The sequence below is a fragment of the Halichoerus grypus genome, chromosome 2, assembly GCF_964656455.1.
Source record: "Halichoerus grypus chromosome 2, mHalGry1.hap1.1, whole genome shotgun sequence".
NCBI lineage: Eukaryota > Metazoa > Chordata > Mammalia > Carnivora > Phocidae > Halichoerus > Halichoerus grypus.
In genome coordinates this window covers 33,992,679-34,019,130 of record NC_135713.1, presented here as the reverse complement: position 1 = coordinate 34,019,130, position 26,452 = coordinate 33,992,679, and the positions used below count along the sequence as shown (strand labels likewise).

Sequence of the window (26,452 nt, the reverse complement as noted above, 5' to 3'; positions counted from 1 at the left end):
AGTCCAAATCCCACGGCCTCCTATAACTGAAGGCCTTCCTGACTGGGTATAAGCACTCTTTCTCCCATTCTCTCTCATTACTACCCCCACTGGACCTTCTGCTCCCACCACGCAGGGCTAACTGCCACGTGGTTTGTTGGATAATCTTTTGAGTCTCCATGAAAGAGCAAGAATGAGGAGATATTTTCCCCCAAAGACAACACTCTGAAGTCCTGGTGGTTTCATCACTTCTCAAAATTCTCTGGAAATATTCCTTTCCTCTACTCTCCCCACTACAGTCCAACAAAACCATCTTGAATGTTTAAATTTTACTCAAACATGAGAATTTGGGGATGCAAACAACATACATCTGAGGACTCTCGCCCCCCCAAAAAAGGTCACGCTGCTGAGCTCTGCAGTAATTTACAGCTATGGATCATATGGTCGCATCCACATAAACTGGCAAATTTAAAGTGCTAATGTGTACTTTCTAGGTGTTTATGATCATCCCCCTTCCTCTTCTCTAGTCCACAGCCTCTTCTCCATTAACCAGCCTCTTGCTTGCTACAGCTTTCCTCACACCTTACTTGTTCTCTCCAGTACCAGGCTGACATGCCTTAAACTGCGTTCTGGATCCAGGTCCACCCCCTTTGACTTCTAACTGCACCAACTTTACCGCCATCAACTTCACAAATTTGATTTGGCTTCCAACTAATTCCTCCTGCCCTAAAAGTTCTGGATTCCTTCTTTCTTCTGACCCAGTGAGAGCTAAAGGATCAGTTCCTGGACTATAACCCTACTGACTTTACAAGACCTCATGTGGCCAAAACCATTTAGGCTCCCTAGAAAACACCAGATATACTGCCGATTTGTCTTTGATTTTACTCACTCAACCTTCACAAAACAATTATGCAATAGCTGACACAACTTTAAATGCACAGACCACACACACACATAAACACACTTGCATCTTAACAAAGATAATATGTGTTCTGTCCATACTGTCTGTCTGAAATTTAATCACTTTTGAAACGGTAGGCTATTCTTTCACACAAAGTAATTTATCTAGTCAAATAACTAGAGGGTGAGTTAAAATTTATTTAAGGAGGGATATTTAGAATACATGAAACTATTATAAGTAAAATGCACACAATGAAATAGTATGTATAGACTGCTGCCATAAGGTAAATAAAAATTTTATATACACATATATGAATGTTTCATATATATTTATATACATACATAAAATACTATACTATATAGTTTCTAGTAAATTCTACATTGTGTAACGTTTAGCCATAGCAGGATATCTTTGAGTGGTAAGAATATTTTCTTCTTTGTGCTTTTCTTTATCTCCTAAATTTTCTATAAGAGCTAGTTTTAATTTTATAATTTAAAAAAATCAATAAAGCTACAGGGAATATGATGATGAATATAACAGTGCAGCTGGCTTTAAGCATTCACATGTGGATTAATTTTTTGAAATTTCTAAAAGTGCAGAAATGAAAATTGAAAACAGAAGGGAAAAAATAGAGCCAAAAGAGGAGCAGGGTAGTACATGAAAGTTCCAAATGAGCAAATCCTCAAAAGAATAGTTCAAGAGGAGGAAAGACTAAGAAGGCAATTTCAAAATACTATCTTACCCTGATGGCCTACTAGGGTAAAAATGTAATATATGATAAATGTGGCATCACAAAATGGAAGGAACAAAAGGAATAAGATGATCAGTTAGGTATCAGGGGTAAAAAATCTACCCAAACCTAATATCAGACTTCAAACTAAACTCTAAATTCTATAGATCAGAATGAATTATAAAAGAGAATCAGCCTTCAGGACACCTGGCTGGCTCGATCGGAAGAGCATGCAACTCTTGATCTTGGGGTCATGAGCTCAAGCTCCACGTAGAGATTACTTAAAATAAATAAAATTTTTAAAAAGAGAGAGAGAATCAACCCATAAAGAAAAAGAAAAAAGGAAAACCTTGGTGAATATCTCTCTAGTCTTTGAATTAAAAAGTATTTCTTAAATTTAAAGCAATGGGGAAAATGAGAAAAACATCAATGGATTTAAATATGAAATACGTATATATTCTAGTCCTCAAAAATCAACATGACAAAAAATTAATAAAAAGCCCACAAAAATTTAAATAAAGACAAAACACTAAGATCCTAACACATGAAAAACAAATACAAATGGTTAATTCTAAAAGAAATGGTAACAACCAAATTAAAAAAAAAAAGTTCATCCTCATATGAATCAAAGTTACAAGAAGTGAGATACTTTTTTTTGTCTCTCAAAATGAAAGGTCAAAAAATCATAATAATGGGGGCATCTGGCTGGCTCACTCAGTAGAGCATGGGACTCATGATCTTGGGGTTATAAATTCAAGCCCCACATTGGATGTAGAAATGACCTAAAAATAAAATATTTTAAAAATCATAATAATGTTGAAATGAGGGCGCCTGGGTGGCTCAGTTGGTTAAGCAACTGCCTTCGGCTCAGGTCATGATCCTGGAGTCCCGGGATCGAGTCCCGCATCGGGCTCCCTGCTTGGCAGGGAGTCTGCTTCTCCCTCTGACCCTCCTCCCTCTCATGCTCTCTGTCTCTCATTCTCTCTCTCAAATAAATAAATAAAATCTTTAAAAAAAAAAAAATAATGTTGAAATGAAACAATTAGCTGGATGATCTATTAATGAGATTATGAACTATGCAGAAGTTTCAGGAAAGCATAATTTACCAACATGTAGCAACTGGCCAAAAATGTTGATATCCACTTGTCTAGTAATTCTACTTCTAAGAATTGATTAATCCTGGGGAAATAAATGAAGACACACACACTGGAATAACACAGAAAAAAGGTTAGAGCATTATTTTTAATTGACAAAAAGCGGAATTAAGTGAAAAGCCCAACTTTGGGGGAACCATTAAATAAAATGTGGTACATTAAAACAAGAAAATTCTACAAAACCATTAAAACATATATACAAAGATTTCTTAAAGACTCATCATGTTACATGAAGGAGAAAACTTATGATATAGTATTAAATGGGAAAAATGAGAAGGATATTATATCTTGATCCAACATGATAAAAATGCATTGAAAAAGGCTAAAATGTTAATAGTATTTTTCACTGAGTAGAGAGATCACAGATGATCTTTATTTTCTACTTTGTACTTTACTGCATTTCCAAAAGTCACATACTATTTTTATAAAAATAATAATAATAATAAAGTACTCCTGCATAATCACAACCAGTTTCTTCTCTAGGTTGAAGACATAAATTAAGAGTTGTACTAGAAGAGGGGCACCTGGGTGGCTCAGCCAGTTAAAGCACCTGACTCTTTTTTTAAAAAAAAGATTTTATTGATTTAGTTAGAGGGAGAGAGAGACAGAATGAGAGGGGAGAGGGTCAGAGGGAGAAGTAGCCTCCCCACTGAGCAGGGAATCTGACGTGGGACTCCATTCCAGGACTCTGGGATCATGACCTGAGCCAAAGGCAGTCGCTTAACCAACTGAGCCACCCAAGCGCCCTAAAGCATCTGACTCTTGGTTTCAGCTCAGGTCATGATCTCAGGGTTGTGGGATCGAGCCCTGAGTCGGGCTCCACACTCAGCATGGAGTTTGCTTGTCCCTCTCCCTCTGCTCCTCCTCCCCCACTCACGCACTCGTGTGCTCTCTCTCTCTCTCAAATAAATAAATAAAATCTTAAAAAAAAAAAAGTACTAGAAGAATTAAAACAACTTAAAAATGCCATTAGACCAATCTATTTTCTTATCAATTAAAAATTGCTGCAGCAAATGAAGCTACTCATTAGGACAGCCTTTCAAAGTGCTTCTAAAACACTTACAGAATGAGATAGAGACCTAACTAAGGGATGGACAGCAAAAGGGAAGATTTTTACAACATAAAACAAAGAGAAGAATATATCCAATGTTTAATTCAAATCCTTCAAATATAAAGAGATGTCCCATATACCCCAGAGACAGTCTGGTATAGATTCTAGATATAAGAATAAAAGATCAAATGATCATATCAGGTGTTTCAAGACATAACTGTAGAAGTCAGAAGAGTTAATTAAAGGGGTGCCTAGGTGGCTCAATCGGTTAACCAGGGTCCTGAGATCGAGCCCCACATCCAGCTCCCCACTCAGAGGGGAGTCTGCTTCTCCCTCTCCCTGTCCTCCACGAACTCCCCTCACCCCACTCGTGCTCTCTCTCGCTTGCTCTTTCTCTCAAGTAAATAAATAAAATCTTAAAAAAAAAAAAAAAGAAGAAGAGTTAATTTTAAAAGGCAGGTAAGTTTTTGTTTGTTTGTTTTTTTAAGCAGGCACCACTGGGCTTTCCCCTTTGACTGCTCATTTCTGTTAATTTTGTAATTTTATCTGTAAAACATGAGGTACGTAAAAAGACCAAAATTGTTACATTTCCTCAAACCACCTCCCCCCCAAAACAACTATGACAACAGAAAATACGATAGAATAAAATCAACAAGGAGATAAATTTTTTTTTATGTATTTCCTGGCACAGTGCAAACTGTGGGTAAGAGATCTGGCATGATGTCCAACTTCATGAAATATTTCTTGGTTCCTTCTTGTTCTTGGACATTACATTCCCTGGTAAGATTATTCTGCTCCCTCCCAGTTGGGGATGTTTATTTCCATATTTTAGCCAAGACAATGGTAGGACACCGTGTAGTCACAGTCATCATTCAAATATTTATTCATTCACTCAACTAATATTTAGTGCCTACCATATGCAGGCTGGATAGGGAAGGAAAATTTTCCCTATAGCTCTGAAGACTAATATTTTAGGACTGAAAGAAGCTACATTCAAAGGTTAATGAACATTTTTATTATCCAAAATAGCTGAGGTATTTAAAGCAGTCATCTAAAAATTTTCATAGTTTCCTAATTGGTTGGTCATTATTTAGGATGAGTAGGGATGGCATAGATTACGGTAGGTATCCTTGAATCTCTGTGTGCATCAGGAATTGACTGTAGGCTGAAAAAATGCCTCACCTGTGCATCATTCCTAGATGTACAGATGTATGGCTGTGATCCATACAAATTCATTCTTAAATATGATTGAATTCATACTCACGTACTTCCTCATTAAGTGAATGCTAAGATGAAGTTTTAAAAGTACTAAAGTTAGAAACTGGTAGAGGCGCTTGGGTGGCTGAATCAGTTAAGCGTCCGACTCTTTGATTTCAGCTTGGGTCATGATCTCAGGGTTGTGAGATTGAGACCCGCATCCAGCTCCATGCTCAGGGAGGAATCTGCTTGAGATTTTCTCTCTCCCTCTTCCTCTGCCCCTCCCCTTCATGCTCGTTCTCTCTCTCCCCCCAAAACAAATAAATCTTTAAAAAAAAAAAGAAATTTCTAGAAAAATTACTCATTTCTAAAAACAGCTTTAGGGGCACCTGGCTGCCTCATTTGGAAGAGCATGTGAGTCCGACTCTTGATCTCAGAGTCATGAGTTCAAGCCCCACGTTGGGTGTAGAGATTACTTAAAAAGAAAAAGAAAAAAAATAGCTTTAACAACTATGGATATATAGCAAAAGAATATATCATTGGCCTCTCTGCAAGACTAAATTCAAAAAGAGTTAGTTAGCTTAAACTAAACACCAATGGGAAGAGATGCACCAGAAAGTTTTACAATACATTATACCTCATTGAATGAATCAGGCCTAATATGATCATCTGAAATAAATAAATTCTCAGACTCTACCTTACTGGGAAAAGAATCAAGCCCTCACAGACAACTTTAATCACACTAAACAAATAAACAAAAAATTAAGAGGAAACCACTAAAAATACTAAGAACAAGACACCAAGGGGTGCCTGGGTGGCTCAGTCCGTTGAGCGTCTGCCTTCAGCTCTGATCATAATCGCTGCTCAGCAGGGAGTCTGCTTCTCCCTCTCCCTCTGCACCCACCTCCACCCGTGCTCTCTCCCACTCTCTCTCAAAAAAATAAATAAAATCTTAAAAAAAAAAAAAAACAAGACATCAAGATGAAATGGATTTACCACAAAATTTTATAATGATTCTAAAGAACATTTAGCATTATTTACTGGAATTATTCAATAGCATATAATTGGATGGAGAAATTCCTAACTTCCTGGCCTGTAAGGCATCAAATTAGACAAGCTCAAGAAAAATCTTCTGCTTTAACAAGATCATAGTATATTTAACAGTATAGTAGCAAAGAGATTAAAAATACAAATTACAGAATATATTTATCCAAACCAAAATAGATTTTCATGGACAAGCACTAACAAGACAAGGAGAATTTTTAACGTAATGCAATACTATACATTTACTCAATGGAAAATACAGCATGTAAAGACATTATGAACTATAGCATTTATACATAAAGAAATGTCATTATTAAGAGAACACAATTTTGCACTGAACAGCACCCACTTCGTTCGTCCTCTTGTCACTACTCTGATTTCCATTTTCTCCACACAGTCCAGGAACTTCAGGAAAATGACCTCAGAAACCACTCCAGATGCAAGCATGGCTGGCCTAAAGGTCATCTCGTCACCTTATTAGTGACGGGGTCAGAAATCCAGATGTAAGCCAAGGGGCAACTCATTGCCCTGCCTCCATGAAAATTGGCTCAGGGATGGGCACTAACCCAATGGAGGCCAATAAGAACAAGGGAAAGTTTGCTCAGGGCTTCTGAAAAAGAAGTTTCCTTGCTCTTCAAGAGGGAACCATTGGAACTGACCTGTCTTATCCTCTGGATGTTGTGTTGGGCACATCAGAGGCCCCAAAGCGCCACTGACCTCTAGCACTGAGGATGAGGCCAACTCACAGAGCAGGGCAAGGTAAGAGAATACAGGAGCACAGCCAAAGCCCCCTGATGTCAGCACACCTACCCACACTTAGGACTGGACTTCCTTCAGATACATAACCCAAGTTATCTCCTTTCTTAAGGCAGAATGTGCTGGAATTTCTGCTGCTGGCAGCCAAAGTCATCCTAATTGATTTATACATCAAAGGCTCTTTCGGAATTTCAAAATCACAGATGGGAATAAAGCATTGGGTCTTAAGCTATAAAAATGCTACAGAGAAGGACAAAAGGTTTTTTTTATACATATATGTATACCTATGAGAAAAACAGGTAATTGATTATGTAATACACAGGAAGTGGCAAGAAACTGCTGAATATTTGCTCCACTGACCTATCATCTACTGGGTCTGTGATTTAGCCAGCCTTATGGTGCATGGAGAAACATACTGATTCAACCCCTCCATCTACGTTATCACTGGCTAAGCTTTACAAAGCTACATTCACGAACAGAGATTCTGACCCAAGCTTAAAGAGTCAAGCAGAGTACTTTATATGTGAGTTCTATCCATGAAACTAGAGAAAAATTTTCTCTGCACAATTATTTGTATAAGGAACCAGGGAGAAAGGCCAGCAAAACCTTGGCTTTTACAAATTGAATACTGTGAGATATTTCTAAATGTAATACTTACGAAATATGATTAGTCAACAGCATATTTTAGCAAATTAGAGAAATCCCTAAAGATCTGTTTAAAGAAGAAAACTAAAAACAAGCTTTTACCTAATTATCAAAGGACACATTTATAAAAATTTTTAAGGATTATCTTAATAATTCACCTCTCATAGCTGCAAAATTCTGTATAAATAAAAATCAAAATTAGTCAAGATTTTACCATGGCTCCATAAGCAATGGGAATTCTTAAAAAAACAAAACAGTCTACCATATTTAAATAGTAACACAAAGGTACAATATTCTTTTTTTTTAAGATTTTATTTATTTATTTGTCAGAGATAGAGAGCACAAGCAGGGGGGAGCGGCAGGCAGAGGGAGAAGCAGGCTCCCCGCTGAGCAAGGAGCCCAGTGTGGGACTCGATCCCAGGACCCTGGGATCATGACCTGAGCCGAAGGCAGAAACTTAACCGACTGTGCTACACAGGTGTCCCAGAAACATATAATATTCTTATATAAATTATAACATTCTTTGAGTTCCCTCCAACACATTTAGATGTACCTTTGCTACCAAAATGCCTTAAAAATTGAAGCAGTGAATTTTTTTTGCTCTTTTTAAATTTTTTATTATGTTAATCACCATACATTACATCATTAGTTTTTGATGTAGTGTTCCATGATTCATTGTTTGCGTATAACACCCAGTGCTCCATGCAGTACATGCCCTCTTTAATACCCATCACCAGGCTAACCCGTACCCCCACCCCCCTCCCCTCTAGAACCCTCAGTTTGTTTTTCAGAGTCCATTGTCTCTCATGTTGAAGCAGTGAATATTTATTACACATTCTGATTTTACTAGTTTTATAAAATAATTAAAAGATTATTTTTAAAAATAGAAATAATACTGTTTATTTCCCAGGTTACTCAACTTAGGTCAGAATGAGATTAATTGACAAAAGAGGTTTAATGAAATGCGTATCTTCAGAAAATTCAATTTTTCAGGGACCGTCTTATACATTCCATACAGTTCTTGAGAAGGTCTTGACAAGTAATGTCAGATGGAGAGCCAATGCTGATTTTCCAGGCGATGGCAAAATCTCTCCAGTTTGGTGTCATATGCATATGGCCTTTTTGCATATCGGGGAAAAGAGCCCCTCCCAATTCTCCAGAGTCATGTAGAATTATCACAAGGGTCCTTTATAGGGTATATTCTACAGACCTTATTCTTCCTATTAAAAAAGTCAAGGGCTTAGTTGGTTCAGTATCTGAATCTTGATTTCGGCTCTGGTCATGAGACTGAGCCCCAAGTTGGGCTCCACGCTCAGTGAGGGATCTGCTTGAGATTCTCGTTCCCTCTCCCTCTACCCGTCCCCCAGCTCATGCACCCGAGCGCACGCTCGTTCTCTCTCTCTCAAATAAATAAATAAAATCTTAAAAAAAAAATAATAAGACTAGGCATCACCAATGACAGAAAAGAGAATGATGCTAATGCTTTATATGTCAGGCCCTACACCGGATTTTTTTCTTCATCTATTCAATGAAACAGCTCTATGAGATAAAAATTTTACCCCGTTTTCAGAGATGAGGAACCAGAGGTTCAGAGAGACCTATCAGCTAGCTATTAGGCAATGGAACTAGAATCTGAATCTACTCTATCTGGCTCTAAATCCAAGATCTGATCCCCAGTGAATAGATTAAACATAAGCAGATAAAATTACAAGGTGAGAAAAAGGAAAAGGCTATTAGCTGTTCACCAAAATCCATGTTTGTTTTGGGCTGAATTGTGTCCCCAGAAAATTCATATGTTGAAGCCTTAACCCTTAGTACCTTAAAATATGACCATATTTGGAGATATGGCTTTTAAGGAGGTGATTAAGTTAAAATGAGGCAATTAGGCTGGGCCCTAATCCAGTCTGATTGATAGACTTAAAATAAGAGAAAATGTGGATACAAAAAGAGACCAAGACCATGTGAGGACACAGCAAGAAGAGAACCATCTACAAGCCAAGGAGAGGACTCAGAAGAAACCAAACCTGCCTATACCTTGACCTGGGACCACCACCCTCCAGACTGTGAGAAAATAAACTTCTGTTGTTTAAGCTGGGATTTTGTTATGGCAGCCTTAGCAAACTAATCCAATGTTCTGTTATTCCTGGGCACAAGGCCAGGCAACAATTCCCAGCTTCCCTCACAAGTTTGGCCATGTGACTAAGTCTTAGCTAAAGAAATGTGAGCAGGAGTGGTATGTGCCATTTCTAGACATTCCATGCACATTCTTCTATGTCCCTATCCCTTCTGGCTGGCTGGAGGAGAGACCAGGCCTAGGGTGCCCTTCAGAGCCTCATAATGGCGACGGGAACATTGTCCTACCTGAATCCCCAGAGGACCACGTGAAGAAGAGTTGTCCATCAATGTGTCAACCACCAATTACTGTTAACTGAGCAAGAAGTACATTTCCATAATGTCTGAGCTTTTGCGTTGCTTTCTTAGAGCAGCTAGACCACCTCAACACTGAGGCACAAGAAAGTATGGGGAAAGCGGAAAGAAGGATAATACAGAAATGCATGTGGCGGGCCGCACTAGCTGCAAGCAGTAACTCCATCCGTCCGGGGCTCTTCCCCAGAGATGGCCTCAGCTTCCCGATCCTTTTCAACTCAGGGACTGCCAGGGACAGGAACACAATGCTTCCAATCTTGCAACATACTTTTGGAGAAATAACAGACCAAACCAGAATATAATTCTGTGCCATAAATTTTCCTAGCAGAACATTTGTTAAATCTGGCCCAATAACTCACTAAGTGTGCTCAAACACACTCTCAGAAGTCATGTCTGATAAATGGTAATGGAACACTCCCCCATCTTGGCATCTTCCTCCTGATGACAAGTTGCCCTGTTTGTGCTGAAAGCTACCAAGAGGTGTGTAGACAGCCTGTGGTTACCAACCCTTGATGTTGCAACATTTAAGTGTTTCTCTCTGTCCTTCAAAACTCTCCTAACAAATGAAACTTTGTAGAAGTAATATTACAAAATTCCATACAGCCATATGATACATTTAAGGGAGGGGAGGATGACCGATGAATTAGATCAGTCAATAAAACACAATAAATAATTCAAAAAAAAAGTTAGAAATCACTGATCTATATAGCTCTGTACTGTAAGATCATCATGCTTACAGCGAAGGAAAACCAATCTTCTCTGAACAATAAACATTGACTTTAGGTAAAAACTCTCTTGAGGCATCAAAACAATATTATCTTTGTGGGGTTTCACAAATGGAGAGTATATCACTTTATCAGTTATTCTCTTGCCTGAAAGAACAAGTTTGAACATTACTGTGAAGAAGTATTCTTGTGTGCCATATTTCTACTCTTTGGGATAGATAGATTTCAAAAAGACAAGTAATGTCAGATGGAGAGCCAATGCTGATTTTCCAGGCGATGGCAAAATCTCTCCAGTTTGGTGTCATATGTATATGGCCTTTTTGCATATTGGGGAAAAGAGCCCCTCCCAATTCTCCAGAGTCATGTAGAATTATCACAAGGGTCCTTTATAGGGTATATTCTACAGACCTTATCTAGTAGATAAAAGTACTGTTACCATAATCTGGATTGTACCTAAAAAGAGGTCCAAGTATATATGGCCTAAGATATTATAATTTATAATCAAGCAATGAATATCTTCCTTCCTGACTGATAGACACTTTCTAACTCCTGGACAGACCTGCTACTACTTCCTAATTCTATCTCCTGAGAGGCCTAGGTAACCACCTCAAATTGCAAACTTGGCAAGTATGCTGGTTCTGAAAATTTAAGAAAGCTAGGTTCCCAGTCTTAAGTTAGCCTCTGCAGTGTTCCTATCCAACAAAGTGTTCGCTCTCTCATTCCTTGGACAGCACTGGAAAAATAAGAGACTGTAGGAACGAAGACCTAAGGAAGGCACCCAGAATTATATGATGCCCTATGGTACAGACCCACCATGATAGAAAAAAGCCCAACACTTGTGCTGCATGCCCAAGGAGACAGGACCACTACCGGGCAGTAAGACCAGGAACTATGGGAATCCCAGGCACAGGCAGTGCCATGAATGCAGGAAGAAGAGTATTTATGGCTGAGTAGGAGAAAGCAGAAACTATGGAGGAAGTGGTAACTGGGTTAAGCAGGATTTCAAAAGGCAAGGAAGGGCAGGGATGGCATTCCAAAGAGAAGGAACTGTATGTGCAAAGGCCTGAAAGTCCTTAGCCTATCTGAAAAGGTAATAGCAGCCAGCATGACCGAAATCAGGCCCAGAGAGTAAGAAATCAGTTTAACACGAGCCCAAAGGCTAAATCAGAACTAGAAAGTAAAAGGCAACCAATACCCTACCAAGGAGCCTAAACTTTATAGCATGGCATGTGGGGATTGTGACCCAAGCCTAATCACTTTAGGTGACTCTATCCAATGATGCTGGGAACCCAAGCAGTCCAAGTCACTGCCATCACTGCTAAACAAAACCCCAGGCTCCCCAGGAGCTATGGTTCAACTACAAAATAAGGGCAAGACCTGAGTGGGGGGAGGGATGGGGCAGGAAAGCTGGAGGAGCCTATGAGGCTTACAAGTTTGTAGTGAGGCAGTCATCAGGAAGGTTTTAAATGGAGAAGGTTGTTTCTGTCAGAGTAGATTTAGCATGTGCATCACAGTACTCCTGATTCTTCCTGGAATTTAGGTGAAATATGCCTACCACAGAGGCAGTGCTAAACCACTAGGATTCCTCCTCACCCCACCCCAGCCCTCCCTAACTTACCGATCCAATTTTCAACCTGATTCAGTCTGTTCCTGATTAAATACTCCAAGTTTATGTAAAGTCTCCCTAAAAAGGTTCCAGAACAATAGAGATGCTGAAAAATCTTGAGTTTCAAAAAATTTAGGAGAAAAGATTATGAGCACAGCCTGAACATGACCAGAGGGCAGGACTGCCTTACTTTTTTAATAATAGCCCCAAAGGGCAAAGAGCCAGACAGGAAAGTTGGGGAGTCTTCCATGCGTGTAGAGCACCACAAAACAGGACTGTCAGCCCTGTCCTGAAGCTACCTACATTAAGTGACACTCTAGCCCTTAGCCCTTCACCCACCCCAATCCAGGGAGTCCAGATGACAGCACAAGTATGTGGTACAAAATACCAGCAAAATAATTAGCAAGCTCCAGGAATATTTCATTCCACGTACAATCTACATAAATACAATGTTATTGTTCTTTCAAGCCCAAGGACTGAGTGCAGCTTGGAGGAACAAAAATTTGCCAACTCCATAAGATTGCTACCCAAAGCTAGCTAACTGCCCATGTCCCCCTCTCGGTGTCCTTATCCCCATCCGGTCTTCCGTGCAGCCTTCCCAGCACCTGTGTCCCAGCAAGTGAGCTTGGACGACTTCTGACATTTGACTTAATCCCCTTTGGAACCACTCAAGGAAAACTTGAGAAGAGCTTCTGTTCCAAGGAGCTCAACACACCACCAGGTGACGCAGGCAAAGGCTCAGGACATAAACCAGTCAAGGTACAATGTTGAGGACAGTTTTTCAAAGGGCATTTGTGACTTTATAGAATGTTTTCATCTTTTTGTTTAAATGCTCACACTTTCAGGTCTCAGTCCCCCAGGGATATGTAAGATCTTCAGAAAGATCACCTTCTTCCTTATAATATTCTCATTAACTTTTCCTTTTTTTTTTTTTTTTTTTTGGTTTTCAAAAAAAAGTAATGGAAAGACCAGCCCTCTGAGTGCCTCCTCTGGGCCAGTCCACTGGTCAGGGACTTCCTCTAACTTGTACATGCTCTGAACAGATCACAGCTTCAGAAAAGACAGAAAACAGGAGAGGCTCGGTGGAATAGATTAACAAAATGTCTTTAACAAATCCTCTTTAAGACTATTACACAATTTGACCTTTTACTAAAGTACACTTACCATAAAGCCCTGATTTAAAAAATAAGATATTATTGGGGGGAGTAGGCCCTAAAAGTCAGTATGTATTTTATATAAGAAGTCTTGAGCTGTACCGCTTACTTTAGGCTTTATCATCAAATAATAATTCTATATACTACGTCCAAATTATCCTATGTCCAATAAGAGCATGACCTGACTAAAACTAGCTTCCCCTCCAGATCATTTACTCCATGAGGAAATGTTTTAGCACCCTCTACTGGCCACTTGTTATATCTAGTCAGCTCATAACCTCTCCCCAAGGTGCAGCTAACTTCCAAAGTTGGTGGTGGCTACAGCAAAGGCCACCCCATCTCTCCTTCAAAGCCACCTGTGCAACAGCTGGGCCACAAACCACTGCCACGAAAGGAAAGGACAAAATCCTTAGGTGCTCTCCTGCCACTGCTTATTCATGAGTCCTATCAGAGCTGGCAGATTTCACCAACAGCACCATGAGTCCCTGGCTTGCCTGATCCGCATCTACCTCCAGTAACCGACCCTGCCTCATTTCTACACTCACAGATTCTTCTGTGGGCTAGGCCTATATCACCAGCCCATCCCGTCTGCTTCATCTCGCCAGCTCTGGTGGGATGTGGGTGTCTGGAGAAACCAGCTCACCTATCTGGTATCACCCAGGTAAACAGAGGACAGAAAGAAGAGCTTGAGGGACATATTTTCCCCCAAGCTCATAGATGTGATATCAATCAACTTCCTGCCCTTGCATGTAGATTATTCAGACAGGGGGTTGGGGGAAGATGCCAGAAGAGAACTTCTCCTCTCCCATGACCTCATGACAACGCAACTTTTATTTTCCACTGTCCCCTAGAGAAAGCAAGGCTCCTTTAGTAGGATCTAACACAAGCAACGATTAACCCTGTAAGCTCTCATTATCTGACCCACTTCCTTTCAGAAAGGAAAATAGTAGAGTCAGCATGGTATTCACTATTCAATAACAGAAGGGAAGGGAGAAGAGGAGGGGTTAAGCATATAAAAGGTGGAGGATCTCTTCACTCCCAAATCTTGCTAGATCAAGCTACTGTTTACTGATTAATAAGTGCTTACTGGTTTGGCATCAATCATCTATTGAGTGAAAAATCTTTTTAAAAGAGGATGTGGTAAAGGACTGAAAAGTAATTCCTGCCATCAAAGAGCTTGCAATTTGGTTGCAAAGACCAAACATGCTAAAGGAAATCATTAAAAAAGTGATAACGTGTCATATCCTTTAGTAAAAAACATATACCGGAAATTCCACAAATACACACACACACACACCAAGTCCCCTTCTCTTTCTCTCTCATGTATGGAAAAATGATTAAAATATTAATAATGGTCATCTCTGTGGCAATTGCAAGTCTGTATTTTTTTTCTTCATATTTTTCAGTACTGTTTGAGTGACCTACAATAAGAACGTAGTATCTTAACAAAGAGAACAGAAATAAATTAAAAACCAATTTATCAAAAAAAAAAAAAAAACAATTTATCAATGATATAAACAAAGGAAATTGCTTACGAATATAATATGGTATATAGAATATGATCTATGAACACAGTTACATAAAACTATATGGAAAAAAGACTGGAAGAAAATAGATCCTACTATTAATGATCATTTTCATCTAGGGGCTACCGTGATTTTTGTACTTTCTGCCTATCATGTGCTTTCTTACTTTCTAGAAAATAAATCAATCTTTACTTAAAGAAATTCAAATGTTAAACAACTTTCACTCTCATTCTAAAATATCATTAGTCAAAGTGCTTTACTGATAAGCATGGCTTAAGGACATACCTGGAATAAGTGCTGTGCTGATGAGGATATCCACCTCCTTGCACTGTTGAGCGAAGAGTTTCATTTCAGCTTCGATGAACTCTTTGGACATCTCTTTCGCATATCCTCCTTGTCCTTCACCAGATTCCTTCAAGTCCACCTCCAAGGGCTCAGCACCAAGAGACTTGAACTGCTCCAAAGCTGCAGCTCTGGTAATGATTGAAGGGAAAGCAGTGGTTATTTTAGGCCCTTAATAGAAATCAGGATCATCTTTTACATATACATTTTTGGGGGTTTTTTGGGGTTTTTTTAATTTTTTATTTAAATTCCAGTTAGTTAACATACCGTGTAACATTAGTTTCACATGTACAATATAGTGAAGCAACACTTCCATACAACACCTGGTGCTCATCACAGCAGGTGCACGCCTTAATCCCCAACATCTGTTTCACCCACTTCCCAACCCCCCCACATCCCTTCTGGTAACCGGTTCACTCTCTATAGTTAAAAGTCTGTTACTTGGTTTGCCTCTCTTTTTTTTCCCTTTGCTTGTTTGTTTTGTTTCTTAAATTCCACATATGAGTGAAATCATATGGTATTTGTCTTTCTCTGACTTATATCACTTAGCATTACACTCTCTAGCTCTATCCATGTCGTTGCAAATGGCAAGATTTCATGCTTTTTTATGGCTGAACAATATTCCATTGTATACATATATATACCACATCCATTCGTTTATCCATTTGTTAGTCAATGGGCATTTGGGTTGCTTCCATAATTTGGCTATTGTAGATAATGTTGCTATAAACATTGGGGTGCATGTATCCCTTTGATTTAGTATTTTTGAAAAAAAAAGAATTAGTATTTTTGTATTCTCTGGGTAAATACTTAGTAGTGCAATTGCTAGGTCGTAGGGTAATTCTATTTTCAACCTTTTGAGGAACCGCCATACTGCTCTCCAGAGTGGCTGCACCAGTTTGCATTCCCACCAACAGTGCAAGAGGGTTTCTCTTTCTCCACATCCTCACCAACACCTATTGTTTCTTGTGTTGTTGATTTTAGCCCTTCTGACAGGTGTGAGGTGATATCTCATTGTAGTTTTGATTTGCATTTCCCTCATGATCAGTGCTGTTGAGCATCTCTTCATGTGTCTGTTGGCCATCTGTGTGTCTTCTTTGGAAAAATGTCTATTAATGTCTTCTGCCCATTTTTTAATTGGATTGTTTGTTTTTTGGGTGTCGAGTTTTAAGAAGAGCAAACTGTATACACGCAAAACTGGAGATTTTCTTTTGATATCTCTGACTGGACCATTTCAGTTATTTCCAAAAGTATGTGCCACTTCTATGAAAATTTTTTTTCTGAAAGAATAATAATTATAGGGAATTCCAACTTCTACTTACTTCAGTTAAAAAAGGAATTTCACTACCGATAACTCCAACAATCAATTCGTTTCTTGGGGCCCCACTGTCAATGATGATGTGAATTCTGACCTACATTAAGACTTGACCTCAGGGGCGCCTGGGTGGCTCAGTTGTTAAGCATCTGCCTTCGGCTCAGGTCCTGATCTCAGGGTGCTGGGATCGAGCCCCGCATCGGGCTCCCTGCTCCACAGGAAGCCTGCTTCTCCCTTTCCCACTCGCCCTACTTGTGTTCCCTCTCTCAAGGTATCTCTGTCAAATTAATAAATAAAATCTTTAAAAAAAAAAAAAAGACTTGACCTCATTCAAATCACTCAGGTTGAGGTTTTCATTTGTAAATGTTCTGACTTCTGGGGACTTCTCTCACGACTCTTAGAAGTATTTTAACAAAGTGATTTTTGTCCTGTGTCCTCATTAAATTGTGTTTGAAAAAAGCAACCTACAAAAGGTATAAAGAGCCAACAAATTTAAATTATGTAAAAATACATTCACTTTGAAAAAATTAAACACTAGGGGTGCCTGGGTGGCTCAGGTCATGATCTCCAGGTCCTGGGATTGAGCTCACATCAGGCTCCCTGCTCAGCAGGAAGTCTGCTTCTCCCTCTGCTGCTCCCCCTGCTTGTGCTCTCTTTCTCTCTCTCTCTCTCAATGAATAAATAAAAAATCTTACAAAAATAAATAAATAAACACTAGCCGTGCACCGTGTACTGGTTGGAAAACCAGAACCAACAAAGATCTCAGCTCTGTGGTGGATGGTGTGCTTAACTTGCCAACATCCATCCCACTACAGTGAGTCCCAAACTTCCCTGATGACGATTACTTCAGGCGCTTGTTAAAACTTCAAATTCGCAGGCCCCTTCCCAGGGGCCAGCAGAGAGGCCAGAAGCTTATTTTTAGCAAGAGCGGCAGGTAATTCTGGCCATCGGGGAAATTGGGGAAACTGTGGTCTTCTCCTACCAGTCCCGAGCATCCGTCACAGTCAGAGAGTTGACACAAAAGTTAGGACAGGATTGAGCAAGAGGTCCTCACCCTTTCTGCTGGCTTGAGCAAGGAAACTTCTGGCCCAGATTGCCTGCAGAGGCCAACTTGTGACTCAGGGGAATGAGCCAACGCTGAAGACAACAGAAAGGACAGAAAGAACCTGGTCCTAGAGAGCACCAGTGCACTGCTGACGTGAGTGTGAAAAAGGGAGCCCTTCCCATGAGTTTCCATTTAGCAGAGCTAAAACATTTTCTCAGAGTTTAAGCCAGTTTGAGTTGTTTTCTATTCCTTACAGCCAAAGGGATACTGCTATTTACAAAGTTTTAGAAATGTGTACTATTTTTAAAGAAATAAGATAACTTTAAAATGAGATAACTTTAAAATGACATAAAAAATAAATAAAATAAAATGATGTGTGTGTGTGTGCGTGTGTGTGAGTGGTCACAATTTTGATCAAAAGGTATCTACATAAATATCCGTGAGAAATGATGCCAAAAAATCATTAGCAATTATATCTAGCTGGGAGAATTATAAAAGGTATTTTTAGTTTCTTTCTTAATGTTTCTCTGTATTTTTCAATAATGACCATGCATAATCGGAACCATAAATGCTATTTTGGAATCTTTGCCTTCAAAATAATTATCATTTAAAACTATTATAATGTATCAAAATGTAAGACCTGAATATTTTTTACCTCAAAATTCCACTTCTAGGAATTTATCCTAAGAAAATAATGAAATCTCTCCAAATACATATGTTCTTACATAGACAATATATGCAGCATTGTTTATATACAGTAAAAATGTCCATTTATAGAGGACTAATTAAATAGGTCACTGAACTTCCACACAGCGGAATCCTGTGCAGCCATTAAGTGTATTTGTAGGTAAGTAAAGATCTTCACGATCTACTGTTAAGTAAAAAAAGGCCAGTTAAATAATACTATTAGTAAAATTATCTTTTTAATTAACGTGTAGAAAAGGGAACATATACTAAGATGTTAATAGTTCTCTCCAGGGAATAGGCTATTTTATTTTCACTTTTTGTACTTTTTTATATTTTTCTGAATTGGGGGAATAAGCATGTGTTATATTTATGATAAGAAAAGAAACTGAATGTTATAAAATTGATTATATCTCTTTATATGTAAAGTAGGGCTAATTATCCCTACATCATAGAGTTTTGTAAAGAACAAAGAAAGCGTATAGCATAATGCCTGGAAGAGAGTAAGCATTAGTACAGGTGTCCGAAGAAAACTACAGCTCTTGACCTGCCAATTGTTTTTGTAAATAAAGCTTTATTGGAACACACGCACATACACACACACACACACAAAGAAAGATTAAAAAAAGTAAAGCTATTATATTTCTAAACTTCTCAATACAGGCATTCGGTAGGATGCTCACTATTGTTACAAGGGGACTCTCTTAGCTATTGTTTGAAAAAATTTAAAAATCACACCCCTTTAATATCACTGGGCAATGAGTTGTCCTTAAGTTTTTAGGATATTTATCTGAAAATATATATTATTCAGTCTTCCAACAAGAATTTATAATTAAGTGTGTTTTCTAATACATTTGGATTTCATATTTATATATGATACCAATCCCTAGTCTCAAAATAGTGAATAATGAGCTATAATTCTTAGAAAAGTATTATGTCCGTTCAGGCACATCTTTCTTCATTGCATGCTTGAGCTATCCTAATAAATGGTAAATGGAGTTAAGCAACAGCCATCCTCAAGCTTTCAGCTGTGTGCACAATCTAAACCAATGATATCAAAATACCTAATAAATTCTCAGTAGCTGACCCAACACCAAGTTTCAAATCATCTCTAAGTCAAGTATACACATTTCCATTTTAATGCCACTTACTGTCGCTACAGTGAAAACTTGCACAACCTCCTCTCTCTGGGTTTGGCTGTCTTCGAAGACTTCACATCAGCAAACATTAAAAATTAAAAGACAGCACTACTGACAAGCTTGACTCTGGCTATCCTTGTCTTACATCCTGGTTACTTCAAAAATGTCTTTTCTCATGTCAGCAGGACAGCTTTCTATCAGTACATCACTTCTCTAAACTCCAGGTAAGCCCTGGAAACCATGTTCTATGGAACATTCCTTACTCCAGAAACAAACACTCTTTCCAACTTTGAATAATGCAAATTTTTTTGGATCATTCTATATTCAAGATTAGCCAGGGTATCATTCCTCTACTGGTCTCAGCTGATAATAACTACATGTTTCAACCTCGAAATAGTATTCATACACATAAATGATAGCCATTCTCAATAAGCATTTAATAAAATCCACTAACTAATATCTTCTGAAATGAAGAACAATTTTAATCAAACTTTTCTTTAAAGGAGTCTAGAAAACATTGATATGTCTGCTTTAAAGTATTATACTATGAACATAATTGACTACTTTCACCTAGGGACTCTACTGTTGCCCAATCAGCTTTATCTGCTTCCAACCATACAATGCAGAGTATACCCCTCACCTCTCTGCCCCCTGTCTGTTCTCCAAAATATCCCCAATCCTGACTTTTTTTAAAGTAAACTCTTCGCCCAATGTGGAACTCAAACTCACGAGCCCAAGATCAAGAGTCCCATGCTCTACCAACTGAGCCAGCCAGGTGCCCCCAAAATATCTCCTATACTACTTTCTTTCTTCAAACTCACAGACACATTGGTTCACGTCCTACCTGATTTGTAAATGCATTCTGAACAGAAATAGGACATGGTAGAGCAACACACTACAAACTCGGGCTAGGATTAACCCTGGTCCCACTGCTAGTCCACATGAAGAAACAAAACTGAATGCGAGTTGTTCATTTTCAATTCCTCTGCTTTTAAATTATTTCTGCTGTACTGAGTCTAGGCCCTTAAATTTTTTTCCCCACTAGATAATATTTTTCCACTTTGAGTTACCTTTGAAAAAGTAGAAATAAAAAGTGTAAAGAGCTTACAAAGCAGTTTTTGATGTGCAACTTCCATTTATAAATTCTAAAGAAAACATAATATCCACCTGAAACAAAATGTTTTTACCTTAACAGCAATCACTAGTGAAGTACTTACCTGGTGTCAAATCCTCGAACGATTGCGCCCATCGACTTGGCTGCACCTGCAGAAGCCAGCCCAGCAACACCACCACCAACTATCAGAATCTAGGGGAAAAGGCGGAACGGTGTGTTTTAAATAAAGTTCATTATCAACTGATTATGAAAAACCATCAGCTAAGAACTGTCAGCGGCTGGTACACAGGGTGCCACACAGTTAATTCAATAAGACACCAGATGTGCTGGTGGTGAAAGCCCTCGGTAAATACACTGAGTGGAGAGGCGACGCTTTCACGGAACCACCGTTTTTACAAATTTATCAAACAAACACTTGCTGGCAAAGGCCCACAACCTTCACTAAAAACAGTCAGACAACCAGCATCTCTGTGTGGAAGCCACATACAGCCCGATGAGCACTACATATGTTAAAGATTACCAGGTCTTTTCCAGTGTATAAAAGTTACGCGTACTGAAATAAATTCCCAGTGTAGCATTCTAGCTAGCTCTCCCCGCTCAGATGTGAAGCTTTCTCTATGTTCATAAAATGTCAAAATAAGTTTCAAAGATGGGTACAACTTTGGTGAAATATCCACTCTACCCTGTATTTTGAGCTCAAATGCTTCTGAAAGAACAGCAGGTGACCAACTATGTAATTTTGAACCAATATGAATGAACTGCACCACAGCAACACAATGAATCTCCCTAACCATGGAAGGGTCAGAGCCAAGAAAACCAAAGAATTCCTCAGAAACAAGAGTCTCCCCCGCCTTCCAAGAAACACAATAAGAGCAGTGTTGTCTCTAGTCTGGAATGGGCCTTCCAGAAAAAAAGTCCTATTATACTTCCCAGTCAATTGAGGCAACTCCTTGTGGCTGTGTAAAAAGAAAAAGAAAAAAAAAAAGCCACCCACAGGAACAGTGAAGCTTATAAATTCCCACCTACCCATCATGTCCACATCTCCTTCTGCCTTTAATTAAGAAGCCAAGTCAACCCATGCTCCAGTGACCCATAAAGAGTGTTTTCGAGATCATGTGAATTCATCTTGATGGTGATGGTTTGGGGCTGGAGGGTTACTCCACAGAAAAGGGGACAAAGGAGGACCAAGGAGGCTCTGGGCTCAAAGGCACCCACCCCACTCCACACTAGGAAAATGTGAAATAAGGGGCGCCTGGGTGGCTCAGTTGGTTAAGCGTCTGCCTTCGGCTCAGGCCATGATCCTGGAGTCCTGGGATCAAGCGCTGAGTCTGAGCCCCGCTCAGTGGGGAGTCTGCTTCTCCCTCTCTTCCCTGCTTGTGTTCTTTCTTGCTTGCTCGCTCTCTCTCAAATAAATAAAATCTTTTTTAAAAAGCAACAAAAAGAGAAAATGTGAAATAAAAATAAGTAAAAATCACAGGACTAGAACCAAGTTATCCTGACCCAAGAAATAACAACAACAACAAAAAACCAATCATTTAAAAGACATAATCACACAATAATAAAGCTATGTAGATCTTACAACAGCAATTTACTCTTTCCGGGCAGCATGGGGTGAAGAAAAAGACACAGAAATTAAGGGTCACAGTCAAGTCCTGACTCGACTACCAGTCCTGGCTCTGGGTGACCTTGAGCAAGCTACTTAGTATCTGCAATAAAGCAGTCAAAAAACCTTCCCAGGGGTGCCTGGGTGGCTCAGTTGGTTAAGCGACTGCCTTCGGCTCAGGTCATGATCCCAGGGTCCTGGGATCGAGCCCCGCATCGGGCTCCCTGCTCGGCCGGAAGCCTGCTTCTCCCTCTCCCTCTCCCCCGCTTGTGTTCCCTCTCACACTCTCTCTCTCTCTCTCTCTCTCTGTCAATTAAATAAATAAATAAAATCTTTAAAAAAAAAACACCTTCCCAGATGGCAGTTATATTAAATGATGGAATCCAAAGCACTGACTGCTAATTGGCACACCACAAACATAAACTCAAGAAACAGGGAAAGGCCGTGGGAAAGGAATGACCTTTAGGAATGTTCTTTATCTCCGGGGCTCCTGGTTGGCTCAGTCGGTCAAGTCTCTGACTCTTGATTTTGGCCCAGGTCACGATCTCACGGTCATGAGATCGAGCCCTGTGTCGGGCTCCACACTCAGCACGGAGTCTGCTTGAGATTCTCTCTCCCTCTGCCCCTCTCCTCGCTCACACTCTGAATAAATAAATAAATAAAATCTTAAGAAAAAAAAGGGATTTTCTTGATTTCCTGTCATTTAACCTGTTCCTTCGCTTAGCCTCCCCATCTCCTTTAAGGGCACTCATTGTGCACACAACTGTTCAAGCCAAAACAGGAAGGTCATCTTGAGGCTTCTCTTTGCACACGTTTCCACCTCCAATCCATTAGCAAGTACTCTTGGTGTCAACCCTCAAAGATCTCCCAGATCCATCCCCTTCTCCACACCTCTGTTGCCACTCCCTTCCCAGGGCACTACTTCTGCAATCAATTCCGAACAGATCTTGCCTTCACTCTTCCCCCTACTAACCATTCTCCCACAGAACTTCCAGATGATTTTTTTAAATCCTCATGAGATAACAGTAAATATATATATATATATATATATATATTAGTCTCTGTCCCCAGTTCCTGACACAGAACTCCTAGAACCCTTGTAATTTCCTAAGTGAGAAGAGCACTAGGAACATTTTTTGTCCTAATACCTGGTCTATGACCCCAGTTCATGACACAGAGTTTCTAAATCCCTTGGAATTTCGGGGGTGATAGCAGTATCTTTGGTTCTAACAAACTGACCCTTGGTAGGCTCCTGGATGGCAGCTGGTCACCAGAAAGTCTGTGGATAGCCGCTGAGAATTTTCAGCCCCACCTCCCATTCTCCAGAGAAAGGAGAAGGGCTGGAAAAGGAGTTAGTGATCAGTGATGTCCATGTGATGAAACTTCCTTTTAAAACCCCAAAAGTACAGGGTTTGAAGAGCTTCCAGGCTGGTGAACACAGGGAGGTGCAAGGAGAGAGGTGTGTCCAAGGAGGGCATGGGAGCTCCATGCCCCTTCTCAGATACCTTGCCTCAGGCATCTCTTCCATCTGTAAGTTCATCTGTATCCATTATCATATCTTTCTATAACAAACTGGTAAACGGTAAGGAAACTGTTTTCCTGAGTTCTGTGAGCAGTTCTAGCAAATTAACTGAACCCAGGGACGGGGTCATGGGGATCTCTGAATGATTTATAGTCTATCTGTCAGAAAAACGGGTAACAACTAGACTGGCAGTTGGCGCGCGAAGGGAGATGAAGGCATCTTGGGGGACTGAGCCCTTAACCTGTGGATCTCACACTATCTCTAGGGAGACGGTATTAGAATTAAGTTATAGGGCACCCTGCTGGTGTCACAGAGTTGCTTGGTGTGGAGAAACCCCCACACATTTGATGAGGAAAAGTGTCAGAAGTGTTCTATGTGAAAGTAGAGACACAGAAGCAAAAGTGGGTTTTTCCAAAACAATCCTGAATCAGGCATTTCCCTCATCTGTAAGAGAATCTGAGCAAGCCCAGTATCATCCAGCCCCAACCTACCTTTCCACCAACTCAAATCCCTCTCCACCTTGTTCACCACACTCCAGACCAATAGCCTTCTTTATACTTTTCTTTTCCATCTCAGTGCTTCATAGATGCTGTGCCCTGTGCCTGAAATCCTAAATACCTGGTTCCTTTCTCGCCATCCTTTAGGTCTAAGCTCAAATGTCAAAGGAGCCTTCCCATCACCCTAGCAAAAGCAGCTTGCCCCTCTGACTCACTATCACATCATTTCTTTTATGTTTAAAATTATATAATTCATTGTGTATTTATCGCCTCACTGTGGTCCCTACTAGAGTGTAAGTTTCACGTGGCAGGGATCTTGTTTCCTGGATTCCACAGCTCCCAGAACAGTGCCTGACATATGGTAAGCCATCAAATGATGGGCTGTTAGCTCATTCTAGACAAGAACCCTCCATATTTACAGGAAACCCCCAAAAAATATTATTCAATCTACATTGATAAGCCCCCCTAGTGTCTAATTCTTCAATACCAGAAAACTATTTCTAACACATGACCACAGTCCTGTAAACTGCAATTTAAATTCTCAGTAAAAAACTAACGATGTAATGTATGGTGATTAACATAACATAATAAAATAAATTCTCAGTAAAGACAGTCTCTTCTCTACCTTCTAAAGGCTGACTGATTCTCCTCTCTTTAAGCCTCTTGTCTTTTGTTTCACTTTTTATTGTATTTTTTTTAAAGATTTTATTTATTTATTTGTTTGAGAGAGAGAGAGGGAGAGCAGAGAGGGAGAAGCAGGCTCCCCGCTGAGCAGGGAGCCCGACACGGAGCTCAATCCCAGGACCCTGGGATCATGACCTGAGCCGAGGACAGATGCTTAACTGACTGAGCCACCCAGGCACCCCTTGTTTCATTTTTTAATCTCTAATATATTCACAGCTTTCCTCTCAGTTTCCACATACTTCAGGAAAAGAGTCTAACCAAAACTGAGTAGTCGGTTAGTGCATCAAAGCATTCAGCCAGTTTAAAAACAGCATTCAACTTCTGGCCACCATGAGTGCCAGACCTATTCTTATGATCCTGACAAAGAAGTCAAACAGAATCACTTCAGGGGCGCCTGGCTGGCTCAGTTAGGAAGAGCATGTGACTCTTGGTCTCCGGGTCATGAGTTCAAGCCCCACGTTGGCTGTAGAGATGATTTAAATAAATAAATAAACTCAAAAAAAAAAAAAAAAGGCAATCACTTCACATATCACATCGCTGTTGTTTTTGCTAAATTTCCTTGTTATGTATTCTGGCCTCCACTTAAACCACTTGCCATTTTCTTCAGCTGGCCTGTTCTTAAAGCAGTATATCACTAGATTCCTCAAAGCTGCCAGTATCTTTTTTTTTTTTTTTCATTTTTTCTAGGAGATTGATTTCATATGAGTTCTCAGTTTGTATATCAAAGTACTTAAGAGCAGGAAGCACCAAGGAAACCTGTACCTACAGACATACTCTTCAGTCCTATTTCCTCTACCCAGACGATGTGCTTATATTGTCATTTAGTGGATGCAGTGTTGAAGGGTTACAATGTAATCTATTCTTTCACCTAACCATCCCCACTGCTCAATTGCTCCTCTCTGCCTTCAGTCTAGATTAAAGAAGCCACACGCTTTCCTTCTGCGAAGTACCCAGATTATGCCACCTCCCTTCCCTCACCCCTCCTCCTAACCCATTTTTGAAAAAAAGTCAAAAACCTAAGACAATCTTTTCTATGAGTGAAATGTCACAACTGGAAAATCGAGAATTTGCTGAACTAAGATCATCTTTCCTATGAACCAAGTGTCACAACACTGGGAAATCGAGAACTTACTGAATGGTATCTTGAAGCTTTTTTAAAAATTAGTAATAAACACACTACCCCGAATGAGTTATTCAAAACCCCTTTAAGAATTCAAGTTAATAAGTCAAAAACAGAAAAAAACTAGAACTTCCAGAAACGTCAAAATTCTTTTTTGTCAAGCAATTGTAAACAGCCTCGAGGCTCCACCGTGTACATGCACAGGGTTATCAATGTGAAGTCAACACAGAACAAAACTTTTAAAATAACTATATTTTAGTACTACACATACTCTCATTTTTAATCAATTCATAATATGAAGAAACATTAAAAGTTTTACCTACCTTAGCTGGAGGAACTTTTCCAGCAGCTGTGATCTGACCAGTGAAAAACCGTCCGAAATGATTTGATGCTAGTACAACAGCTTTATAACTGAAAAAATAAATAAATATTTCCATAAAATGAAAGATCTTAGACTCATATATTATCCGAAGTTGCCAATTAAACTTTTTT

At 39.6% G+C, this 26,452-nt stretch overlaps 1 protein-coding gene across 5 annotated transcripts in view; it reads right to left on the bottom strand.

Moving 5' to 3' along the window:
* NNT (nicotinamide nucleotide transhydrogenase) overlaps positions 1 to 26,452 on the bottom strand; it is a 90,533-nt gene that overhangs the window by 47,572 nt on the left and 16,509 nt on the right. For all 5 annotated transcript variants that reach the window (XM_036067193.2, XM_036067192.2, XM_036067190.2 and 2 more), the window contains 3 exons: positions 26,284 to 26,371; positions 20,638 to 20,726; positions 15,181 to 15,368 (listed from right to left, as the gene is read on the bottom strand). In XM_036067193.2, coding sequence (XP_035923086.2) covers positions 15,181 to 15,368; positions 20,638 to 20,726; positions 26,284 to 26,371 — 365 coding nt within the window. The remainder of the gene's footprint in view (positions 1 to 15,180; positions 15,369 to 20,637; positions 20,727 to 26,283; positions 26,372 to 26,452) is intronic.